The following is a 24,565-nucleotide window of genomic DNA, read 5'->3' on the forward strand; positions in this document are numbered from 1 at the left end:
CTAAATGTTCATAAAATGAACACTGTATGTTTAATCTACAATTTTCACAACACTATTATAGGCATATAGGCCTAGCATAAAATGCTCGCCTGATTGTAAAACCATTTTTATAATTGGTTACTATTATTTATGGAGATCATCAGTTGTTCTCATTTTATTTTACACAGGCCTGCAGCTTGCACGGAATGAAAGTACGTTGAACATGTTGAACATTTTGCGGTTTATAGAAAAAATACCTGACAATAGGCCTATTATAGGGGTAGGCTTACGTCGAATATTGAAATTTAGGCCTATACCGTACACTCCAAATAACTCTGGGTACACGCCCATAAAATCGTGTTGTAGGCCTACAGCTCAGGTGTTCAAAATTTTGAATGAACATGTAATGTGTTCGTTTTGAACACTGTATGTATGTAGGCTATATTTACCACGTGCTGGGCCACGCATGCGTCGTTGCACGAACAGACGATGTCATCGGAGTGAGAAACCGTGATTTGGACGGGGATTTGGAGGTGAGATTTTACCCACAAAGTACCATTTTATTTAAAAACAAATATATCGAACGTGTTCTCCACATATCATAGAACAATGAGACTAAAAATGTAAATTCATCGTTTTTGTATTGCGTGGTTTTAGTGCATTTTAATGAATGTACAGTAAGCTTATCAATCATGACCATACAATAGTCACATAGTCAGACAGTGTGCAAATCTGCAATTTGATATAGGCCCTAGGCCTAATGTGAATTATACTGTAGGCCTAAACTTCTGACGAGTGTGTCTTACAACTGGTCAGTATGCGGGTCGATTTCATGCCATGGCATGCCTGATGGAATAGAGGTATTTGTGATGTTGCACTCGTCAAACATGCATAGGCCTAGGTTTGCTGTAATTTACTACTGAGTCTGTTGTTACAATTAAATTTCGGACAAAGGTGTACATTATACATTTACCCATTGTACCTTGCTTTGCGTAGCCATATTGCATCCCTTTTTGTAACACTTATTGAACATATGTATTATGTAGGCCTAAGTGTCATATGTTCCAGACTAGAACACTAAGTGTATGACATTTGTGAACACAACCCAGTGTTCAAAGATTAGAACACAAGTGTTCTAAATGATTAGAACACAAGTGTTCTAAAGCTGAACACATTTGATTTTGAACATGTAAATGTGTTCTTAAAGTGTTACATGGCATTGAACATGTAAATGTGTTAGGATTTGGAACACTTTGTGTTCAAAGTTTTAACATTAGGTGTTCAAAACATGAACACACCATGTTCACAAAATGACGACAATATGTTAACATCAAGTGTTCAAAAGGTGAACACTTGGTGTTCACAATCAGTACACTTTTATATGTTCAATAAGTGTTACAATTTTTAGTGTTCTAATTCAGAACACTTTTTTTTGCAGTGCAGATACATCCATATAAGTAGTGAAGATTAAAATATAACACACTTTTGTGTTTGATCCGCACATCTACCATTTTGAATATCAAAAAGCTAGACAGTCATTTGGTATATATGTGCGACAAAACAGCCTAAAATGGGCATCTATCCTAAGATCAAACACAGCAAAATGTAGCTGATGAGATTAACCAAAATAGATCAAATTAATTTGATCACAGTTAATCTAAACGCGTCCTACAATAGCTTCCAACGAGTTTCTTAAAATATTTAAAGAACCTCTTGTGTCTATTCGATATTCCTATATATTTTAGGAATAATTTTGGCTGAGTGGAATTTTAATATAAAACCACATAATCCGGCCTCCATGTGCATGTTTTGTCAAAAGCAAAAATTATAGCTAAGAGTGCACCAAATTATTGACATACTTTTTGGTATTTCAATCAGGTACAATAAAAAGCTATCTTGTCATGTTTCTCTGCAAAGTTCTAATTGATAACTAAACAGCAGATTGCGTAACTCTATCACTCTTTAAACAACAAAACAAAAGTTATGACCCAACGGGTAGAACTTATTGAATGACCCTCGTATTATGTAAGAATTACAGTAAATCAATTTTCAAAATGCCTCCTTTGCCCCCATGGACCAGATTGTGTCACAAATTACATGCATTTCACAGAAGTCAAAATGACTTCCCAGAAATTGCATTTGAAGGTACATGTCCAGGACCCCAAATTAAACCACTTGGACGTGCAAACGTCATCTATATGTATATCTGCAGTAGATAGCAAATACTTTCCATGTTGTTTCCGAATGTGCTACCAGGTAGAACCACACCCTACCTCATGTATGTATTTGTGAGTATAAAATATACAATGGTGCAGGGTTTCAAATTCGAGGAGAACCCGAGAACCGGTTCTCCTGAAGGTTCTCGCTTGATTACAACTAGGAGAACCAAAATTGGTTCTCGTAAGCTTCCAAGTCTCAGATCGCATGTTGTGTTATATTTTTACCTTTCTGCAGCAGAAATATGATAGTGCAGGGAGATATATTAATTGTATTCATAAATTATTGCTCTGGTAGTTAATCTATCCCTTGTTCCAAGGCAAAAATTAAATCGGTGACAAAGGCAACAGTGGCCGATTGGTCAGATGAACTTAGAACTAGTTTTAAGTTTGAGCATTGTTGTGAAAGGGTAGTGAAAGCAACATGCATTGTCTGTCAGAAAAACTGCACACAAATTAAGGTTACCTATTTTTCTCAATATTTTGCAGGAATCAGAAGCCTGGTTTTGATGAGAACCGAATGTTCTCAAGAAGAGCCTTTGCGAGAACCTAAACAGGTTCCCGCAATTGATTTGCAATTTGAACCCCTGTGGTGTCAGATAGGGCCTACCCATCTCAGGATGGGACTTTCATCCTGTACCTATATGTCAATCGATCAATCAATGGAGAGTGCTATCTTGGGTTGATAGCAAGTTCACTTCACTTGTAGGCCTATTAGGCCTATATAGGAGTCTACAAATGTTACCAAAACTTGCAGGTTCACTACCTTCCTTTTTTATCATTACAACCACTTGACCTTAGAGTAGTCTATACTAGGCCTAGTGGTAATGGTAAATACATTGAAAACAATATTGAACACAATTCAATAAACAGACACATTATGGAGGAAAATGCTGGAAGGTGTATGGCAGCTCTTCCGTAGATATTATAAGTTACCAAACAATGAAACTTGAAACCTAAATAAACATGCAAGACAACAACCAATTTGAGACAATGATGATGCTCAATGAGGACAAATTAACTGTGTTTTATATTCATTAACCATAACATGAGACAATGGTGCTCAATCAGGACAAATCAATACATAGGCCTACAAGTGAATACAAATTTGAAAGTGAGAGTAGATCTACTCTCACTTCCCAGATGCATGTTAACTCCTCTCCTACTTCTCCTCTCAGTTACTGATCATAATCAAAACAAATAGGGTGGGTTTGGGTGGTGAGTAACATATGGATCCACATGGATAACTCTTCACATGGATCCACTATCCATATAGCAAGTGCCCTAAATTTTAGCCTGGCCCAGGGCCCAGAAAAACTTAAATCTAGCCAATGCTACACAAAATGTACATATTATGCTACATTCTGTGTAGATTGTGACAGTCTCTACACTGCAGTGCACACTTTATGCCATGCACCCATACATATGTATACATGTCGCATTCGTGCACACTATGGTACAGAAAAAAACCAGCAAACTGGAAAAACATTTCAAGAATTGTCCTTTGTGGTGAATTTCAAGTTATCATGTTTAATATCATTATTATAGCTTTTATTCATCATTTTAATATTCCCCATCCCAATACACTGACTCTCCTGCATGCACAAGTGCACACATGAAGAACTACATGTCAATGTTTGTGTGAGCATAGCTCTCCGCCACATGCTTGTGCATCGGAGTCAAATGAATAGAGTTCCTTTACCGCCATGTTTACAGAAATTTATGATTTACAGAAGCTAATAGGTAAAGTATTGATAAAACTTGGATATAGTTGTCCAGATGTGCATAATTAATGATATTATTAATCATTGTGTGTAAGAAGTTAAGTCTGGATATTTATATCGCCTGGTCCTGTCCAGTATTAGGCCTACCTTAGAAGTAGAAGGGATGTGTGGATGTGCATGAAATGAACATGATGAAAGCTAGGCTCTTTATTCGGAAAATTGACAAAACAATTAAATTGGATGAAATTACTAAATGTATGTTGAAATTATTATTTGTGCAATCTGTGTGTCAATACACATGCAGACATAGTTTTTTTTCACATGATGATTTTCACATCCCAATATATTGCTCGATTCACTAAGACCACATCAAATCTCTTTTTGTACTTGATTAATTCCACCACAGATCCTGGAAAAGGATCTGATTCCACAAAATTAAACCAGTTCTACATTTTTTTTGTAAATGAGAGTACTTAGCAAGTAAAAATGTCTCAGGAACTCATGGTTCATAAAACAACTTCAAACTTATGTTGCATATGATTATGACATAATACATTTCTCTTTATAAATGTTTGTTGGTGCGGAATGTAGTTTTATTTATTTATTACATCAAGAGTGTATTAATAGCAATTAACATCAAATTAATGTTTACACCAATAGTAATAGCTTTGTTTATACCCATACCCATAATGGGACCCATACAAGTATTAAGTCCCAATTTCCGTACCTGATGTACCCATGGCCCGTATCCTTACCCATACTGGGACCTGTAGGCCTATCCGCACCCGTACTCGAGTCCCAATTTTCGTACCCATACCCGTACCCGTGGCTCCGTATCCGTACTCGCACCCTATTTTGGGTCGGACCCGTACCCGTACCCATGGCTAGGGAGCCGTACCCATGGCCTGGGACTCGTACCTGTACCCATGGTCTGGGCCCGTGCCCGTACCCGTACTCATGGCTTGGGACCCATACCCGTTACATACTTTCCCATGACCAATGATACTGAGTCATCATCTTGTGTCATCTTTTTTCTAAGTAAACACTATCCACTTGAGGTATATGCATGTCTATTATAATGCTGCAATTTAATCATTGTAAAGAAAATCTGATGTTGAAACAAAACGAGTTTATATGTTTCCTCATTCCTTTCTCAACAACACAATTATGTTTCTCTTCTTCTTCCTTATAAGTGCCTCCCTCATATGTATGATTATTATCGCACTGGTACAGACAAGTTGTACTTATTTTTTACTCTGGAACCTAGAGTACATGAGTGTACTTTTGAAGTACAGTCAACAGTACCGGATGATGCCCTGCACTTTTCGAATAGCCTGTGACGTTCTTTAACATTGTTTGTACTCTATGAGTATTGAAACTGAAGAGAATATTCATCATTCCTCTAAATTGATCAATTAAAAATCCCATTGAAATGTTTTTGAACGGGCAAAGCACCCAGGCAAAGCAGTGCACATTGCGAATATTTATAGAATCATGACCATGCCCATGTAGCCTAGCTTGCTTGCGTAATGTATAGGCCTATGCCTTATTTGACAGGTAATAATTCGCTGTTCCCATCAACAGCTGTTCACTTTAATATAGACCCTGCTTTAACTCCACAAGCGTTCTTGATCCCTTCCTCCTTCCGCTGTTCCATCTATTCCAGTCCAATTCTTCTTTCTGATTGTATATACATACTATCAACCTCTCTTTCCACAGTATTGAAAGAGAGATGACAAATGGGTAAGTGTTAAAACACTTAGTCTTCTGTCTTTCCAAAGTACTTTTTCTCCACACCCATATTTCACAAGCTTCCAGTTTCATAACATGTATCCTCTTTCTGCAGTGTCCATGTCTCAGATCCATGTCAGGCTACACTCCAAACTACTGACTTTTTACAACTCGCATCTGTTTATGTCCTTCTTGTAAGCTTTGGAAAGCAGAGTTTTCTTTTGTTTGTCATGCCAATCTTTGCTCTAGTATTAGGGCTCTAGTACGACTCTTCCCATGCTGAGTTACCTGCTTTTTCTGCTGTCCATTTATGGTGATGCTTAAAATTCGGCCCTCGTCATGTCTTCACTACTTTGAACTTCTTTACATGAATTTTCATGTCATATTCTTTCAATCTTCCATTCAAGCCTTCCATCAATCTTTGTAGACCTGTACCATAGGACTACCATACTTGCTTGGCAATCTGCAAATACCACATCATCCAATAACTCCCCTCCAAAAGTACACACTCTTGTGTTCTCCCCATCCTATTTACTCTACATATCACCTATCATCAATTAATAATATAATGCAGAAGAGATCAGTTACAGTCCTGGGTTACAGTAGACACCCTTGAGACACTCCTCTCCCATACTTGGGTTTGGAACTCCTCTGCCACTTGTCATATGTATTGTTGGATTATTTAATATATTCTGCCACTTCAGTCAACATGGCCAACGCCAATCTCCTTCAGAATGTCAGACAATGGCTTACAGCTACTTGTAAACATGTGCAAAGTCCCATTGTAGGCATAATACTCCTCATGGGTATACAAATGTAGATGCATAATCATGACAGGTTTGTGAAAAATATCAATATCAGACAAAACAGTTAAAAAGTTTAAGTGTTTTTTCAGGTTTTTATGTTTGAGTGGTTTGGTGTACCTTAATTTTTGTTGGTGTCCCCGTATGTTAGTGTATGTGTGCAATGAATGTGTGCGTATGTTAATGTTGGGTGTGAGGGGGCAGGGTGTAGCGCACATGTGTACTCTTTGTATATATATTGTGGTGTGTGAGGTTGGGGTATGTGAGTTTGTTGATGGGGTGTCGTAAGTTGATGGGTTGTGCAGGGTAGGGTGTGTAATATGTAAGTCGATATCCCATTGAATTAGACCTATCAATGCATTATTTCAGTGTAACCGTAACCTTGGGGGAATAATACAGAACATGAAATGCTTTATCTAATTGGTAAGACATGGTTGGGTGTGTCATTTTGGGTGCCGAGTGTTTGCACAACTACAGGGTGTCCCAAAAGTCTCGATACCTTTTTAAACCATTGTATCTTTAAGAAGAAATAGTATACAGAAAATATGAAAACATATTTAGAAAGAGGACATTTGGGCCATTTTTTTGGTACCAAACTTGCTAATATTTGCATGTTGTAGTATGAAGATACGAGCAAATGTTTATCATATTGGAAAATCGTTCTTTCAACCGGAGAAACAAAAACACTTAATTAAATGCAAACGAATTGTCAAATTAACACCCTCTTCTGCATTTGCTCACAATCCTAACAAAGTGACTTGGTAAAGTAATTTTCAAGGATTTTATAATGTTTTGATTGAGTTGATCATTACTGAATTGTCACATTGAAACTCCCCTTTTCATGCTAAGTCAGAAGACATTATGCATGAATATAGCGCATTATGCAAAAATGGTTAATGGGAACAAATCACCAGGAACATTGTCAAATTTAAACACTATTCCCAACAACTTCACATTATTTTTATTTTGTTCTTCCGTAGTTTGGACTTTTGTTTTGTTTTGCAAGTAGTCTATTCGGAATATGTTCAAGATGTCCATCATATAAATTCGCACACTCGCGTACTCTGACGGTGAAGTACTGAATGACGCTTCTGCAAGTGTCTCTTTCAACTCTTTCAAGTTTTCTTATCTCACTCTTTATGTTTTCCTTCAAGTCGGATATGCTGCGAGGTGCTATACACTCGGACTTCAAGATAACCCCACAGAAAAAAATCAGGTTGACTTAAATCGGGAGAATGAGGTGGCCAAGTTTGATCAGTTTTGAGGAACATGATCTTCTCATGGAAACGATTTTCAAGCCACTGGAGAGTCACTTTGGCTGTGTGTGGAGTCGCACCGTCCTGTTGAAACCATTGTTTTGCTCTGCTACCCCCCCCCCCCATTCCATTCAAGCGCATTCAAGCGGTTTGTTTTGGCACAGTGCTGACATTTTGTATGCACGAATAAGTGATAAATGGCGTTGTATCAACATGACTTACAATATTCAACAACAAATTCACATTCTTTGGTTTTATGCGAAACGAAATCGGTCAAACTTACTCAAAAGAAGTTCAACGAACATTATCTCATTATCTTATTTGGACATGCTCGAGCACCATCAAAATGCTGCATACAAACATTGTCAACAAATTCTTTAAGACAGGATCAGTATGTGATTTAGTGCGCTATGGACGTAGGAAGACAAGGCGATACACGAAATATTGATAAAGTAAGACGTGCTGTATCAGCAAGCCCAAGAAGATCTGTGAATGTTCAGAAAAGGAATGACTGCTGTATGGTACTATACGCGTTATGTGCCTATACATTCATCTAACATTATTTTTAAGTAGGAGGCACAAAAGGGGGCAAGTTTGGTACCAAAAATAATTGCCCAAGTGTCTTCTTTCCAAATATGTTTTCATATTTTTTGTATACCATTTCTTCTTAAAGATACAAAGGTTTAAAAAGGTATCGAGACTTTTGGGACACCCTGTATATGACATGTAAGCTTGAATTTTTAAGGTTATTAACAATTTCAAACTGTTGCGATTTGGTAGTTCAAGGCATCTTGTGAATGATAGTGAACTTTGGCAAAAACTGCATTGCTCATTTCATAGCGGCGTGTAGAAGAATTCAAATATCACAGATATACTTTTGTAGGTCCTGTGGTTCTTGAGTTACGTTGTAAAGAGCGCTGAAACAACAACACTTTTGTAAAACGTACATAACTCATTAACAACAATAAATTAAGCAAGTTTGCAAAGTATGCAATTTGTAGAATGAACTTTTGCAAAACATCAAGGTGTTATTTTTCAATAATATATTGATCTAGATAATGAAAATCGATTTTTATTTTTTTTTGACCAACAATACCTCGTCTACCCTTAATCACATTAAACATACAGAGATAATTGATAAAAAAAAATGTGCCATTTTTTTCAGAAATAAAAGATATCGGTACTTTAAATGATGTCTGTGTATGTGGAGCGGGGGTTGTTGTCTGTTGTGGTGACGGGTGGGATGGATGTGTGTGTGTGTGGGGGGGGGGGCTGAGGTGCGACGGTGTTGGGGTGACAAGTGGGGGGGGGTGAGTGTTTTGGGCCCATATATCTGGGTGTGTTTAGGGGTGCATGATGTCCCTGTGATGGTTTGTTTAAATTGCCTGAACTCATTGAGATTCAAAATTTTGAATTATATGGACTTATTTGGAACATTTGGGAATTAACATGGACTTTTAGGGACTTACGGGATATATTAGGAGTTATTTGGAATTAGTTTGAATAATACGGACTTACAGGGATTTACGGGTTTATTTGGAGTTACTCAGAATTAGAGGGATACTTGGGAATTAAGTGGACTTATATGGACTTACTGGACTTATTAGGAGTTATTTGGAATTAGTTCGGAATAATATGGAATTATAGGGACTTACCGGACTTATTTGGAGTTACTCAGAATTACAGGAATATTTGGGAATAATATGGACTTATAGGGACTTACCGGACTTATTCGGAATTAGTTGGGAATAATATGGACTTACAGGGAACATTTAGGAATTACTGGAATAATGGGAATTACACCCTGTCATGGGGCCTCTCATTGCACATCCGTTATCGAATCAGTGCTTGTTACTTCCAGCATGTTGTCAGACCGGAGTTTTGGTGATGAAGGAGCGCAAACCACCTGGAGGGAAGGAGCACACTACTATATATTCGCCCATTATACTGTAATACACGTAAAAATGCCAGCTTTCTTTGATCATTTTGAGGCAATTCGAACTATAATTATTATGATAACTAGTCGATTGTAAATCGATGAAAGTGTAACATTATGTCCAATGTATCTTCCACCTCGTTATCTCCATGCGAACACGCAAACAGCGCCCTCACTGTTTGGGACCTTTTTCTCAAGACAAGCAATTACTACAAGCAATTACTACATGCATGTCCCTCATCTATAGTAGTAAGCGAAGAGAAACAAACTGTTGTACTTACCTATACACGACCTTCCATCTGTAAGCAATTTGTATCCTGGTGGACAGCTACATTCAAATCCACCAATCTTATTACTGCAGTGATTGTCACATCCGCCATTGTTTTCTAAACATTCATTTATATCTGCGAAGAATACAAAACAATGGAAGCACTGGTGTTGAAGAGTTTGATTTGAAGGACAATATTAGCCTGTAGATACACAATTCAGTGCATACTCCGAGTAATTAGCATTGTTCTTTGTGAAATGTCGACACTGTAATTTGTTTGCTATTTAGTACCCTGATAGCCTTCTGATGCATTAAGAATAACTGTATGTAGTCCGATTTGATCGATACATTATTATTATCGATATTGCATTGTTTTATTACGTTACATCTGCCTCGAAGATAGATTTCATTTGCACTTCACAACTTGAGTTCGTAATTACCCGATAGGAATGTTATAGCTTTCACTGACCTGACTACGGTATACATGTACATAACCATAGACAATGACCCAGATGGGTCTTAGCCTGACAGTCACCATCCCCTGAGGTATTTCATTGTTTAAATAGTCTCACTACGTGGAGCATGCTACAAGCCCTGTTTGACTACAAATACTAAATGAGTTACCACTCTCTATTTGGCTGTAAAGGTCAGATTGTACAGTGAACGTATTCTTAAGGCATTTGTATAAGTGAATGGTTTTCTTACCTCGACACGTCCTGCCATCAGCTTGCAATTCATACCCTTCTGGGCAACTACACTGTACTCCAGTAGGTGTGTCTTTACATACCCGATCACATCCGCCGTTATTAAGACCGCATGTTTCTACAACCAAAGATTAAGCAACTCGATTTTTAATACATTTATTCAGTCATTGGTCAGAATGTCTACATATTCTGTAACTGCAATGTCTTCAAATGTTATCGCATTACTAATGACAATTATCACCATGTGTTGCAAAGAATCTTCTCCTTGAATAATTATAGAAATTGTGGTGCTTTAAAAAGCAAATCAAATGCACATCATCTTTTCTAGCCTTAAAAGTGAGCAACCATACACCGTGCAATGATAGTAATTTATGCCGCTACATGTGATGAACACGTGAATGATGCAAGTACATCATCTTGCATCTTAATATTTGATTTTAAAAACAGTTACATTTTCCTTTCGTGTTGTATGTGTGTACCATGATTTCCAATAGTGCACATGAAGTGATCGGGCACAAATGTGGTAAAGTGAGGAGAATGCCAAAATGAGTAGCTTCATGATTTTAAATGCAAATGATCGAGTGATTGTTGAATGACGATGTATTGTTTTTTAACCTTGAAATATTACTGAAATCGTCAGTGGAGGATTCCTAAAAAGACAAAGTTCTTCAATTGCCTATTTTTACGGTATATACTGAGACGTTCGATTTACAAGAATTTGTGTGCGCTTAAATAGCATATTTTGAAGAAATTTGCATTAGGGATGCACGATTGATGGCTATTGGATTATTTTGATTCAGTCTCTTTTAAAGGAGTATTTCGTGATCATAGCATCCTCTTTTTATGACATTTTCCAGATTTCAACGAAAAAAGCTTATTCCCAAAATTTCAGTTGATTCCGATTATGCGTTTGCGAGTTATGCATGATAATGTATGTTACACTACTCCATAGGCCAGTGTTGTAATTTCGTTCTGGTGTACCAGAAAGTAATTTAAATTTGATGATATTTTTGTTAAACGAATTAATCTGCAAGAATTTTTTTTATACATAAACATTATGTAGCTAGAGGTTTCCAGGTTTATTTGAGAAAAGTGGAGTGATGCGGCTGTGGATCACGAAATGCTCTTTTAAGTTTGAACTTTTGGTATTGAATTGAAAAAAAAAGTATGTTTAAAATGACCTTTTGTTAATGAATCTTGCTATAAATACATATATCAAATAGAACATCCATGGCAAGTATGTTGTAACTCTTACGTGCTATTTTTACCTTTTAGCTTGAATAAATGTGTTATTTGTGATTTGCATTTTGGGGTGCAAGGTGTTTTTTTGCAAGAACCATTATCAACAAATACGACATCTATCGATTATTAAGGTTAATGTCCACATGTCCAGTTAGTCAAACAATATGGTGACTCAAATTCATAAGCTTCATCCGCAGGCGGCCAATCTAATTCTTTGAGCAGTGGATAGGTGACGCGTCAGTTTTTGTAAACTCAAACAAAATGCTCTATGAGTGTGTTGTTGCAAATACAGAAAATAATGAAATATGTCATTACAAATGGTTTTTATGCGTGTATTGTTATCAAACATACACCAATGATAATAGTTTATACCTGAAAATCTGTAGTCCTCGGGGTCCTCGTAAGCCTCTCCATGCGATAGCAATGAATTTAAAAATGGACAAAGGTTCGAAAGTTAGACCTAAATTTACCTTTTGATGTCTTATTATTAATGCAATTGAGGAGGACAGGGAGACTACAGAACATAAAGCATGCAATCAGTGATCAGGTTTAAATATGTTTACAACTGATTTAATGCTTTAGTATTTTGTTTTGATATTTATATGGTTTCTATTACTTGTTTGATAAGATGTTAATAAATAAAGCTAAAATAACAGATCTTTAAGTGGAGGAAGGTACTTTAAAAGAACTATTTTATAAAATTTTGGATAAATACTCACATAGTTAATTGTTAGTATGTATAATTAATTTAGCAAAACAGAATTATTAATAATTCATGCAAAGACAGAGTAAGATGAGTGTGGCTTACCTACACACGTTTTCCCGTCCGTATGTAAATTATATTTTTCATGACAGCTGCATAAAGGACCCATAGGATAGTCGGTACAGATATGCTGACATCCGCCATTGCCATGGGAGCAGGTTGCTAATATTTGGTATAAAAGAACGAAGTATGAATTATTAAACAACAATACAGTACATGCTTCGGCGGATTAATTTGCAGGAAATCATATGTCTGGAGAAAAAAAGTCGCGGAAATTTATTCGTCTTTTATTGTTTTTCATAATATTAATTATCCCGTTTACCGGTAACACAATGAATCAGTTAGAGACGCACTATTTGACTGACTTATGGTGTTTCGTCCGTCAATAAAAAGGTATGGCTGGTTGACCAGATTTACTAGTAAATCAAATGTTAAGTTACATCTTAAAATTTCATCTTCCATGGAAAATGACTAGCAGCTTTACTTATTGGACTATTTCATATGAATAGCGCCATCTTTGCCAATGTTATGGGTTCAGTGTCTACAAACTACGCTCTCATTGATAGGAAGCTCGCGCAGTAGAAGCTAGTAGATCAGAGTAGAGTATAATAGTATGAGTGGTGGCAGTGTAAAACAAGTGTGTCATTTTGGGTAAGAATAAGATGATCACGATAAATCCGGGATCAATATCATGACTTATAAACCAATGGCAACGACAAAATTTAGGATATCGTGACCGGACTGCACAATTTTTAAAATATAAAAATGTTACGTAAAATATCTCTTTTTTGGTGATGATACAACAAATGGAGAAAAGTGTGGAGAAAGTGGGATAACTTTGAGGCAAAGCTCGACTGTAATAAAATAACACAACTTAAATCATTGGCTATCAAATTGGCAATTAGATAATTTAGATTGAAAGAGATGATCTACTCATTATCTTTATCTTACGGTTTACTTCATTTTTTGAGCTGGTAATAATTGAGCAACCAAATTATAATAGAACCGTCTTTCCATGTGCATGTTCTGGGGGCGTATACAGATATTCTCGAACCAGAATATACAGATATAAGTTATTAAGTTATAAGTTATAAGTTATAAGAAGCAGAATCAAACTTCGGCAGTGAATAAAATTTTACTAATACAATAAAACACGACACAAATTACTTACGTATACACTGTCTTTTATTTCCAGACAGCATAAATCCAACCCTACATTCACAAATAGATTCGTCCATTGATATATCTACACAATAATGGGAACAACCAAGATTTGAGTTTCCACAACCGGCGTCTCCTACAAATAAGTCAAATTGAAAATAAATTATGTAAATATTAATTGCAACAGCCCCCCCCCAAAAACAAACAAACAACAACAGCAACAACAACAACAACAACAACATAATAATAATAGGTAAAATCTTCAACCACCCTTCGTTACACACGTACGTTGTTCAAAATCTTATGTAAAACACTTCAAGTCACGGAGTTCAAGTGTAACTTGCATCAATTTTATACAAGTAGCAATCAAAGATGATGTGCAATTCCATGAAGAAACAAAGACAATTTATACAATAATTTTCATACAATTTGTACAAAATCTTGATAGCTTTCATTTCAGGATGAAAATAATGAAAAACTTACTGGAGCACCTTGTTCCTTGTTCGTCTAGGAATTTGCCTTTTGGACATCTACACTCATAAGATCCTATTGTGTTGACGCATTCGTATTCACAATCATGAGCACCCGTTTCACATTCATCTAAATCTATAGATAATAACAAAAAGGGGCACATAAGAAGGGAATGGTTACGTAACCGAGAGAGTTCTAGAGGGTAGGTGTGGCTCTTAACTCTCAATTGCAGGTTAGAGTTTGCCTGTCCACTTCATTTTGAGCAACTCTTGATCCGGCCCATGTCTGTGGCAGTACCTTCAAATCTAAAAGTTTACTTCACGTTTGTGTACCCACAATAGCAGACGATATAAGCAAAGCTGGCAACCCTAGTCAATGTGGCAACATCCCTGATCGGGTTTGGTTACATTTCAAAAACAGTCCATTATACGAACACTGCAGTTAATTCTCTGACTCCCATGGATTTAAAATGCGATAATATAGCTTAGTAACATGTTTATAAATTGAAATTGTTTGACAAAGTTTTGTATTTACGTTATAAACCAATGGCAACGTCAAAATATAGGATATCGTGACCGGAATTTAACAAATAAAAATGTTACGTAAAATATCTCGTTTTTGGTGATGATACAACAAAAGGACAAAAGTGTAGAGAAAGTGGGTTAACTTTGAAACAAAACTCGACTGTCATAAAATGACACAACTTAAATCATTGGTTGAGTGACAGAAAGACGAATCTTATTTATCAGTGACTTCATGCTGGTTTAACTGTGTTCGGGAAAATCGACACTAGCAGCGACCTTTCATTCATTGTATGGAGTGATGCCCTAATGAGCATGCACTGTGTATATGAGTGAAGCATTAGAGATCACAGGCCATTATATGCTTCACTCATATACACAGTGCATGCTCATTGGGGCTTCATTGCATACAATGGTTGAAAGGTCGCTGCTAGTGTCGATTTTCCCGAACACAGTTAAACCAGCATGAAGTCACGGATAAATTGATAGACCGCGAAAAAATAAGTTAACCAAATGAAACATCCTGATCTGGTAATAAATCAAGTGAGCAAAACGCATAACGTATCTACGTACAATAAGAATGTGTATAAAATGTCCGTAACATATTTCCAGATTCGAAGACATTGAAGAGATATATCATGAAGTGGTCAATGTATATAAATATGTCTTCATCTATTTGACGTAATTGATTTCAATAACTCCATACAATAACTACGTTGACTTGAATTACAATCATAGTAGATAACTTAAGTGACATTCACGTAATTTGTACGGGTGGTCGACTGGTATTTTAAAGTTTTTATTTAAATTCATTCCATAATTGAAATACCACAGAAAACTTTTAAGTGCTTGCTCATTTTAATTGAAGCCAAGGGTATCATAAGCTTATTCTGGTGCAAGACACTGGATATGATATTTACAACCCTGATTAATGCTGACCAGGTACCAGGGGGTTGGAAGAGTACTATGTGTCAATATATGATCCATAATACCCTATTAAAATGATTTTCCTCCAAATCATTATTAACGTTTTAGAATATATAATTATGAAGTGTCTCTATCTCTGTGTTACCAAATTTGTGCAAAATTGTTTATGCAAAAAAAATTGAATATCCCTTGAATCAATGTCTTGGTTTAATATATACACTTGACACAGTGAGGACGTTATATAATATCTGATTGCAACATAACTAATTACTATGCATGATATAAGTAGGTGTACTCTAAATAGATTTACTTGAATTGCCTTTAGGAACCGCCACACGGCCCAACCACAGCCCAACAACCATTTCGATGTCCGGATGTAGCGGGGGCAGAAAGGTATTGACTCTCTCAAGACAAGTAAACAGTTTGAAAAAGCCCGCGGCGTACACGCTAGATGAGGGTAATAAATATCTGACTAAGCATGGAAGCTAAGCGGGATTTACCTTATTGATCTAGCTCATCGGGTATTTTATGAATGGATTCTATTACGTCAATACCACGTGGGCATCAGCTGGTGAGACCCTCTGGGGAGATTCCTCAAAATGTAAAGCACTTACGTAATTAACAGCTGACCATTAATATATATATGTATATATATATTATTAGCTCTGTTTTTGAACATCGAGCACTCACTACCTTCGTGATCTCATACTATTTCACTGGATATATTATAATAATTATATTGTAACGACGCTAGCTTTAATTATTTCCATTATTATCATTTTGATGTTGGTACTGTTAAATACAGTCTTATAATTTTATATTTAAAATGTGAATTAACAAATTCAAAGTATAGACCTCTGGCAAGGCAACCGTTACTTAAAGTTTCACGGAATACCCTCACTTACGATCATTGGGTAAACCGATCATCAGACGGATAATTTGTCATGATTTCAAATTTACAGGAATGTATATACAAGAATATACATTCTGTGGTGTCGAAAAAATGACAAATCAAGCCAACCAGAACAGTCTCTACTCCAAAAGCAGTCGAGAGTGCTCAACCACTGTGCTCAATGTGAATTATGTGGTTTTCACATTTTAATAAAACGTTTCCTATACCTACCTACGCAATCGCGGCCTTCTGGACTTAAAACAAATCCTGCTTTACAACCGCATGTATAGCTGCCAGGTGAGTTAGTACAAGTGTGCACAAAGCCACCATTTTTAACCTCACATTCATACAAATCTTTTGACAAAAAGATAATAAAGTCAAAGAAAAGAATTAATTAAATCATTATCAAAATATTATCATATCAAAACAATACCTGTATACCTCACCTAGCGAATGACAAAAGGTATTTGACACTGCTGGGTAATCTTAACATACTCTTTACGATGGAAGCTATACGTTATGCGTGGTTGGGCAATTGATGCAAAGGTTTAACAACCCACGTTTCAATTTATTAATTGATTGCAAACTTATTTCGATTAAAAATTGTGAACAAAAATGCCTTGAAAATGGGCAACATTTCTCATATTGATGTGCTAATATATTTCAAGAATTATTTTAAACATTTTACTTGATTCTGGATTTCAAGGTCATCATAAGCATCAGCAAAAGTGAAAGGGGTTTGCTCAGTGAAGTAAACGTAACTGCAAACAATAAAACTTGAATTAAATGAGCTCTCAAAATAATCACCGATCTTCATATGAAACTTACCGATACAGGACGTTCCTTGTCTACTGAAGCCTTTTTTACAGGAACATCTAAAGCTACGTCTGGTCTGTGTACATACTGCATTTTCTTCACATGTGTGAGTGCCGTCATTGCATTCATCCACTTCTGCAAAATATAAATAATTAATTTCAAAGATCAGTATTTTTGTAACCTTTTCTGAAATTAATCATTGTGGCCTAGAGAATCTAGATGCACAGTCTTGTGATTGCCCCAACTCTGTACTTTTAATTTTGTTACTCAGCCTAACTATCAGATTGGCGCGTTTAAGGAAAACAACGGTGCCCTTACTGCCCTTGTGTTTAGTAGCTACAACCACGTATATGTTACAGTCAGACAGGCTGTTGAACTTGTTCTTGACACTGATGCTGTTTTCTACTGCTCTGTTTTCCATTGAAAGCAGGTGTTTCCGTATTGTGAGACACTCAAACTCAAAGTAGGGCATGTTCACAGTACTGGTACATCACATCATTACGGTCAATCGAAATATATTAAGTTTTGTGTTACTTGTTACTTGAGGGCGATATCTATTATCTGTCACACTGCCGTCTGTGGCCGATACAATAATAGTTTTATTGCCATGTTTCTCATTGATTGAGCTACGATCAATTTGGAAGATGTCTAGATTTTGATAAACATGGTCTCAAACTATATAGGCTACATAGTGATTCATAATAAGATGGTCAATAGGCATCAATAAAAATGAATGGTATTTGACCGAATTTCCTGTTTAACTTTGTGAAACAAACATAAATATGAAAACTATCTGTATTTGAGTTAGACGAGAGAAATTAGAACAAATTGTAGCATAGCATTAAAACCACAAAAATGAACTTTGTTGACAGCATAAGGACTCGAACCAACGACCTTGGCATTACTAGTCGCCATGTTCTACCACTGAGCTATGACAGCATCTATATAGAAGCGAGTCATTTCAAATAATTATATTGAGTTTTAGTTTTGGTTTTGGTTTTGGTCACGTGGTTTCCTATTATCCTGCCTAAGCTCTTGAGTGACGTCATTATCGATATCTTTGTTTGTACCCTTTGTTAGAAACTTATAATTTGTAGCAAAACGTTTCAATTTTCATTTGAGTTTGTTATATAACTATGCGACCACAGGAAATTAGGTTTGAAGTTACCTTGATCAAATTATACAAAAGAAGTTTTTAAATTTCGCAGTGCAATATTCACGAGCAGAGAAATTGAACAAGTCAATCTACATTTGAAAGCGTGATTTAGTTTTCGAAATAGCCAAGGCTTATTTCACTGTGAAAAAATATAGACCATCGAATATGAAATGAGGGACTGTTCGTTTGTGACAATGCGTAGAAACGGTGATACAATCACTTCACGGCAATATACCTTTTACGAGAGAAATTTGTGAAGTAATAATTAACCGTGCAAGCTGATTTGTTCGACAAATAAGCAGACAGACGAGAGAAATTTGTTGAATAAATCGTAGAGTAGCATTAAAATCACAAAAATGAACTTTGCTGACAGGAGGACTCGAACCAAAGACATTACTCGTCGCCAAGCTCTACCACTGAGCTATGACAGTTTTTAGCCTATACAGTGTATTTAAATTGTTATGTTTGTTTGATTGTTTGTTTGTTTGTTTTTTCAAATTTAACCCTGCTGAGGTCAAAACATGACCTTTTTGCTTATTAATCGAAAATGGTTAATCACAGACAGGTCGAACTATATTTTTCTTGAATCCTTATGACTGAAGAATGTATTTAGTGTAGTTTTTATCACAACCTCAATACTTTTGAAACTGATCACTATGTAAACTATACCTCTGCGTTTAATCATAGACCTAATGGGTTTCAAAGGTCCATATTTTTGGAACCTTTTCTGAAATTAATTACATTGACCTAAAGAACCTACATGCACAGCTCTGTCGCTTTAATTTTCTCCCTATAAGTATATATGATAAGATTGGGGCGTTTAAGGAAAGCAACGGTGCCCTTGTATCACCTCTTTAGTAGCTACAGCCACGTGTATGTTACAGTCAGGTAGGCTGTTGAACTTGACAGTTGACACTGATCCTGTTTTCTATTGGTCTGTTTTCCATTGAAAGCAGGTGTTTCCGTATTGCAAAACCCTCATACAAAAAGTAGGGCATGTTCACAGTACTGGTACATCACATCATTACGGTCAATCGCAATATATTAAGTTTTGCGTTACTTGTTACTTGAGGGCGATATCTACTATGTGTCACACTGCCGTTTGTGGCCGATACAACAATAGTCTTATTGTCATTGATTGCGCTACGAACAGAACTCCGAACGTCAACCATGCGTCAACTATGTACACTCAGGTTGTAAAAATATTATACAATTTAAAATAGTATTAGGCAAACATATCAATAAGTGATTGTATTGAATTGTATTTGGTCGTCAGGGTAATATTTTAAGCTACTACATAACCTTTATTTTAATCAAATCGGTGGTCTACAAGCAAAGATATGGCCAATTGTGTAAAGTAGTCCTAAAACAGCTTAGGCCACTTTCGTGTCTTTGTGTAGAGTTGAATCATGAACCATTTGGTGGGTGCTCTGAAGATGGGTAATTTTAAACAATGGGGCATTTGAAGTGATATTTTAATTTGTAAATTTGAAATAAATATCATATTATTTATTTACTAATGTCAAATGAATGACTGACAGAAAAACATGAAAAACCTTTGCCTTTGTTCCGAGATCTTTGACAAGTATGAGAGTTCATTTTACGCAGTACAAACTTGATATGTGCGAACATTGGCCCAACTCGGGCGATTAAGTAAAATCGGGCATAGCGTTTGAACCTAAACTAGGAATAAAACCAAGTTTTTCTGTTGGCCAAGCAAATTTTTCTAAAAACCAAAAATGCAATTGCTAATCATCAAAGTCGATTTTATACGATGCAATCATGATATGCGCGAAAATGTCAAAAGTGGCCCAACTGTTTTTTTTCTTGACGATTTAGTTAATTGAGCATAGCCATCTCTTTTATTATTTGATTAAAAGTGAAATTGTATAATTCCTGTAGTTACAGTCAGTATTGCATTATAATTATTACCATGATTTCGATATACACATAGAATAACCTTTTGATGGAGTTATAGATCATAACTCACACTCCACATTGTGTCAATTCTCACAAGTCTTGTGACTTCGTCAACTCTGTCCCTTTGATTTTATTACTCGGCCTCCCTGTAAGATTGGCGCGTTAATGCAGCCGTCAAAGGGAGTCTTGAACCTACCCTCCTCAAGCCATTCACCTTGATTCACTCTTCAAAAATTCAAAGGATTCACCTTCTGTCCAAAAATAGTAGTAAAGCATAATAACAATCTACAGGAGGGTAAAGATTAGTCAAAGATTCACTTTTGCAATTATTTGTTTGGTTGAAGATTCGCAGCATCTGAAAACTCATTGGGTCAAGATTCACCCTATGGTTTTATTTAGTAAGTTTAACATTAGACGCATTTTGCACCAATGACATGGTGAAGTCTTCAGGAGGGTAGGGTTAAGATTACCTTTGACGGCTGCATAAGCCGAAGGCAGCGATGCCCTTGCATCACCTCTTACACGTATATGTTACAGTCAGACAGGCTGTTGAACTTGTTCTTGACATTGATGCTGTTTTCTACTGCTCTGTTTTCCATTGAAAGCAGGTGTTTCCGTATTGTGAGACACTCAAACTCAAAGTAGGGCATGTTCACTGGCACATCACATCATTACGGTCAATCGAAATATATTAAGTTTTGTGTTACTTGTTACTTGAGGGCGATATCTATTATGTGTCACACTGCCGTCTGTGGCCGATACAATAATAGTTTTATTGCCATGTTTCTCATCATTGATTGCACTAAGAACAAAATTCGAACGTCAACTATTGCATATAATTATTACCGTGATTACTATATCCTGATATACATGCCCCACATCGTGCCAATTCTCAAAATTGAGTGCACATGGGTCACTCCATAGTTATGATATCAAGGCTCCCCACCATATTTTAGTCATACGTTGTACCTATAAAAATATTAAAAATTTGAGGTCTGTATCTCTTACGGATTTTCTGTCGCAGCCATTTAAAGTTGGAGCAGGGGGGGGTCTAAATTTGGACCCATAAAAGTTGCACTTTAAATAAATTTCATCTTTGGGAGTCTGTGCATTCTTTATATAAAAAAGAGGGAGGTCTGAAAACTTGTATACACACTAGCTGCATGCCTAATTTGTCACGAGGTCATTAAATATGCAAGAAAAAATATAATGTTTTGTAAACTGGCCAATTTAGCCCCCCTAAATTCACATTTTTTGTCAGATTAATTATTTTTGTTGTCACTGATGCTATATATAGGATAAATACAATGCATATCCACAAAATTTAGGTCACAACTCATTTAAAAGTAAATAGGGCCAATAACTACTTATCTAATCATTTATTTTCAATATTGGGGCCAATATGACTTTTACCCCTTCCAAATTCGGCACATTTGCAGTACATGCAATCATAAGACAATGATTGCATGTACTGGGCTTGTCGTTTTATATGAAGTCAACCTATACAATAAGTTGTAATTTAAGACTAGTAATCATATGAAAGTGATGTTTTATCAATTTTGAAGGTGGACCACATCGACTTTGGGCCCCCTGAAAATGTTGAATTTGCAATAAATTTCATCTTCGTGAGGGCGCTGTTCGAAATGTAAATGCATTCTGAGTTCAATATTTTGGATATGCCTTGTATTTATCCTATTTATAGCACCAGTGACAACAAAAAATAATTAATCTGACAAAAAATGTGAATTTATGGGGGCTAAACTTGCCAGTTTACAAAACATTACATTTTTTCATGCATATTTAATGACCCCGTGACACAACGTGCAATTACAGAATTTTTTTTTTGTTGACAAATTGGGCATGCAGTTAGTGTGTATACAAGGTTTCAGACATCCCTCTCTTTTTATAAAGAAGGCACAGACTCCGTCTTCACTGGCTCCCAGTCAAGCAGCGAGTTAACTTCAAAATTCTTGTTCTCATGTATCAGTGTATTAATAACAGTGCCCCTACCTACTTGTCTGAGCTAATTTCTATGTATAACACCCATTCCAGCAAACGTAATCTTCGCTCATCCAAGGACGTTACTAGAGTTGCTATTCCCAAGACCAAAAGATCTGCAGGTGACCGTGGGTTCTCAGTGTACGGTCCTCGCCACTGGAATTCACTGCCCACTTCCATCAGAGAGGCCCGTCACTGCAGATCTTTAAAAGGCATCTTAAAACCCACCTTTTTGAATTGTTGTAATTTCATTTGTTTTTCTTTGTATTGTGAAGCGCTTTGAACTGCGAAAAAGCGCTATAGAAATATTGTATGTATGTATGTATGTAAAGATGAAATTTATTTAAATTGCAACTTTTGGGCCCAAATTAAGATCCCCCTACTCCAACTTAAATGGCTGCCACAGAAAATCCGTAAGAGCTACAGACCTCAAACTTCCCGGTTTTTAATATTTTTACAGTTACAAAATATGACTAAAATATAAAGCAAATCTGAGGGGGTCAGGTGGGGGCCTCCTTGATATCATATGGAGCTGGAGTGACCCACATTGGGTTAATTATCGTGTACACAATACGATACGGAACATATCCGGTTTTTAACCCTGAGAAACAGATAGATTTTTTTTAGATCAGAGCAAAATAATAGTCCACATGGATTTCTCGAGACATTGTGACACACGCGCGATCTATCGCAGTCACTTCACGCCGCATCGCGCGTTATAGATGCGCCACCTTTGACCGCGCGAATTTCACACGCGGACGCTCATGTCTCGAGAAAGCCAAATGGACATTTATAGTAGACTATAGAAACGTTACATATAGGTCAAATTATACTTTTCCTAAATTCTTATGATGTTTAGAATATTAAGCAATTTCATAGTGACCTTTGACATTTGAATAAGACATCCAAACAAACTTTAAAAATCGATTTTCATTATCTAGATCAATATATTATTGAAAATTAACACCTTGATGTTTTGCAAAAGTTCATTCTACAAATCGTATACTCTGCAAACTTGCTTAATTTATTGTTGTTAATTAGTTATGTACGTTTTACAAAAGTGTTGTTGTTTCAGCCCTCTTCACAACGTAACTCCGATGGAACCGCAGCACCTATAAAAGTATATCTGTGATATTTTAATTCTTCTACACGCTCGCTATGAATTGAGCAATGCAATTTTTTGCCAAAGCTCACTACCATTCGTAAGATGCTGTGAACTACCAAATCACAACAGTTTAAAATAATTAATAACCTTAATTTTGTGGGACCTGAGAGGACATCACACACACCAAAATATATTCCGAATACAAGAAATGTACAACAGGGTTCAAGACCCTGTAAATGTTCCGTATCGCATCGTGTACAGAATGAATAACTCAGTGCCAATGAACTATGCAAATTTAAGAATTGACAATAGGTAGAGTATAGGTTATGACCTAAAATTAATATCCCTCAAAAGGTTATTCTTTGAATGTATGGAGACGTCCTGGGTATCGTGACAATTTTATGCATACGAGATCAGAAAATTAGTAATGAGATTAACAAAATTAATATACACTTGTTTTTACCGAAAAGGTTTATTAATTCATCATTTAGTATATTACCCTTTAACCTGAATAAATTTAAATCTTAACCCAGAATAGCCAGCGCACATAATCGTTGAAAAACTAGTGAATCTGGCCGGATTCAAACCGGCGACCTTCATACATTATATTAGCACGACACTCTAGCCAACTAAACCACATCATTCGAACCTAATATACCTATATATTTATATCTTCCGCTCTTCTCCAGCATATCTCTGTGGCTCAGTTGGCTAGAGCGTCGTTCTAGTATATATTACGAAGATCGCGCCGGTACGAATCCGGCCAGATGCACTGGGTTTTTTTTCAACGTTTATGTGCGCTGGCTGCTCTGGGTAAATAGTAAAATTTGTTCATCCTATCAACCCAGACAACCTATACTAGTAACCTGTTCAAGCTACGGTCACCATGTTGAAACTATAAAGTGAAAATAAATTTCTAAATTCCTGAACACGCTTTTGTCTATGAATTAATCAAGTGCACACAAATTCCTTATAT

At 36.2% G+C, this 24,565-nt stretch overlaps 1 protein-coding gene across 1 annotated transcript in view; it reads right to left on the reverse strand.

Annotated features, from left to right (window-relative positions):
- Positions 1-24,565, reverse strand: part of LOC140168565 (signal peptide, CUB and EGF-like domain-containing protein 2) — an 84,706-nt gene that overhangs the window by 45,871 nt on the left and 14,270 nt on the right. The window contains 8 exon segments of the mRNA XM_072191965.1: positions 9,927-10,049; positions 10,619-10,735; positions 12,232-12,267; positions 12,668-12,784; positions 13,794-13,919; positions 14,267-14,389; positions 16,826-16,948; positions 17,423-17,545. Coding sequence (XP_072048066.1) covers positions 9,927-10,049; positions 10,619-10,735; positions 12,232-12,267; positions 12,668-12,784; positions 13,794-13,919; positions 14,267-14,389; positions 16,826-16,948; positions 17,423-17,545 — 888 coding nt within the window.

The sequence above is a fragment of the Amphiura filiformis genome, chromosome 13 (assembly GCF_039555335.1).
Source record: "Amphiura filiformis chromosome 13, Afil_fr2py, whole genome shotgun sequence".
In the NCBI taxonomy this organism is placed as follows: domain Eukaryota; kingdom Metazoa; phylum Echinodermata; class Ophiuroidea; order Amphilepidida; family Amphiuridae; genus Amphiura; species Amphiura filiformis.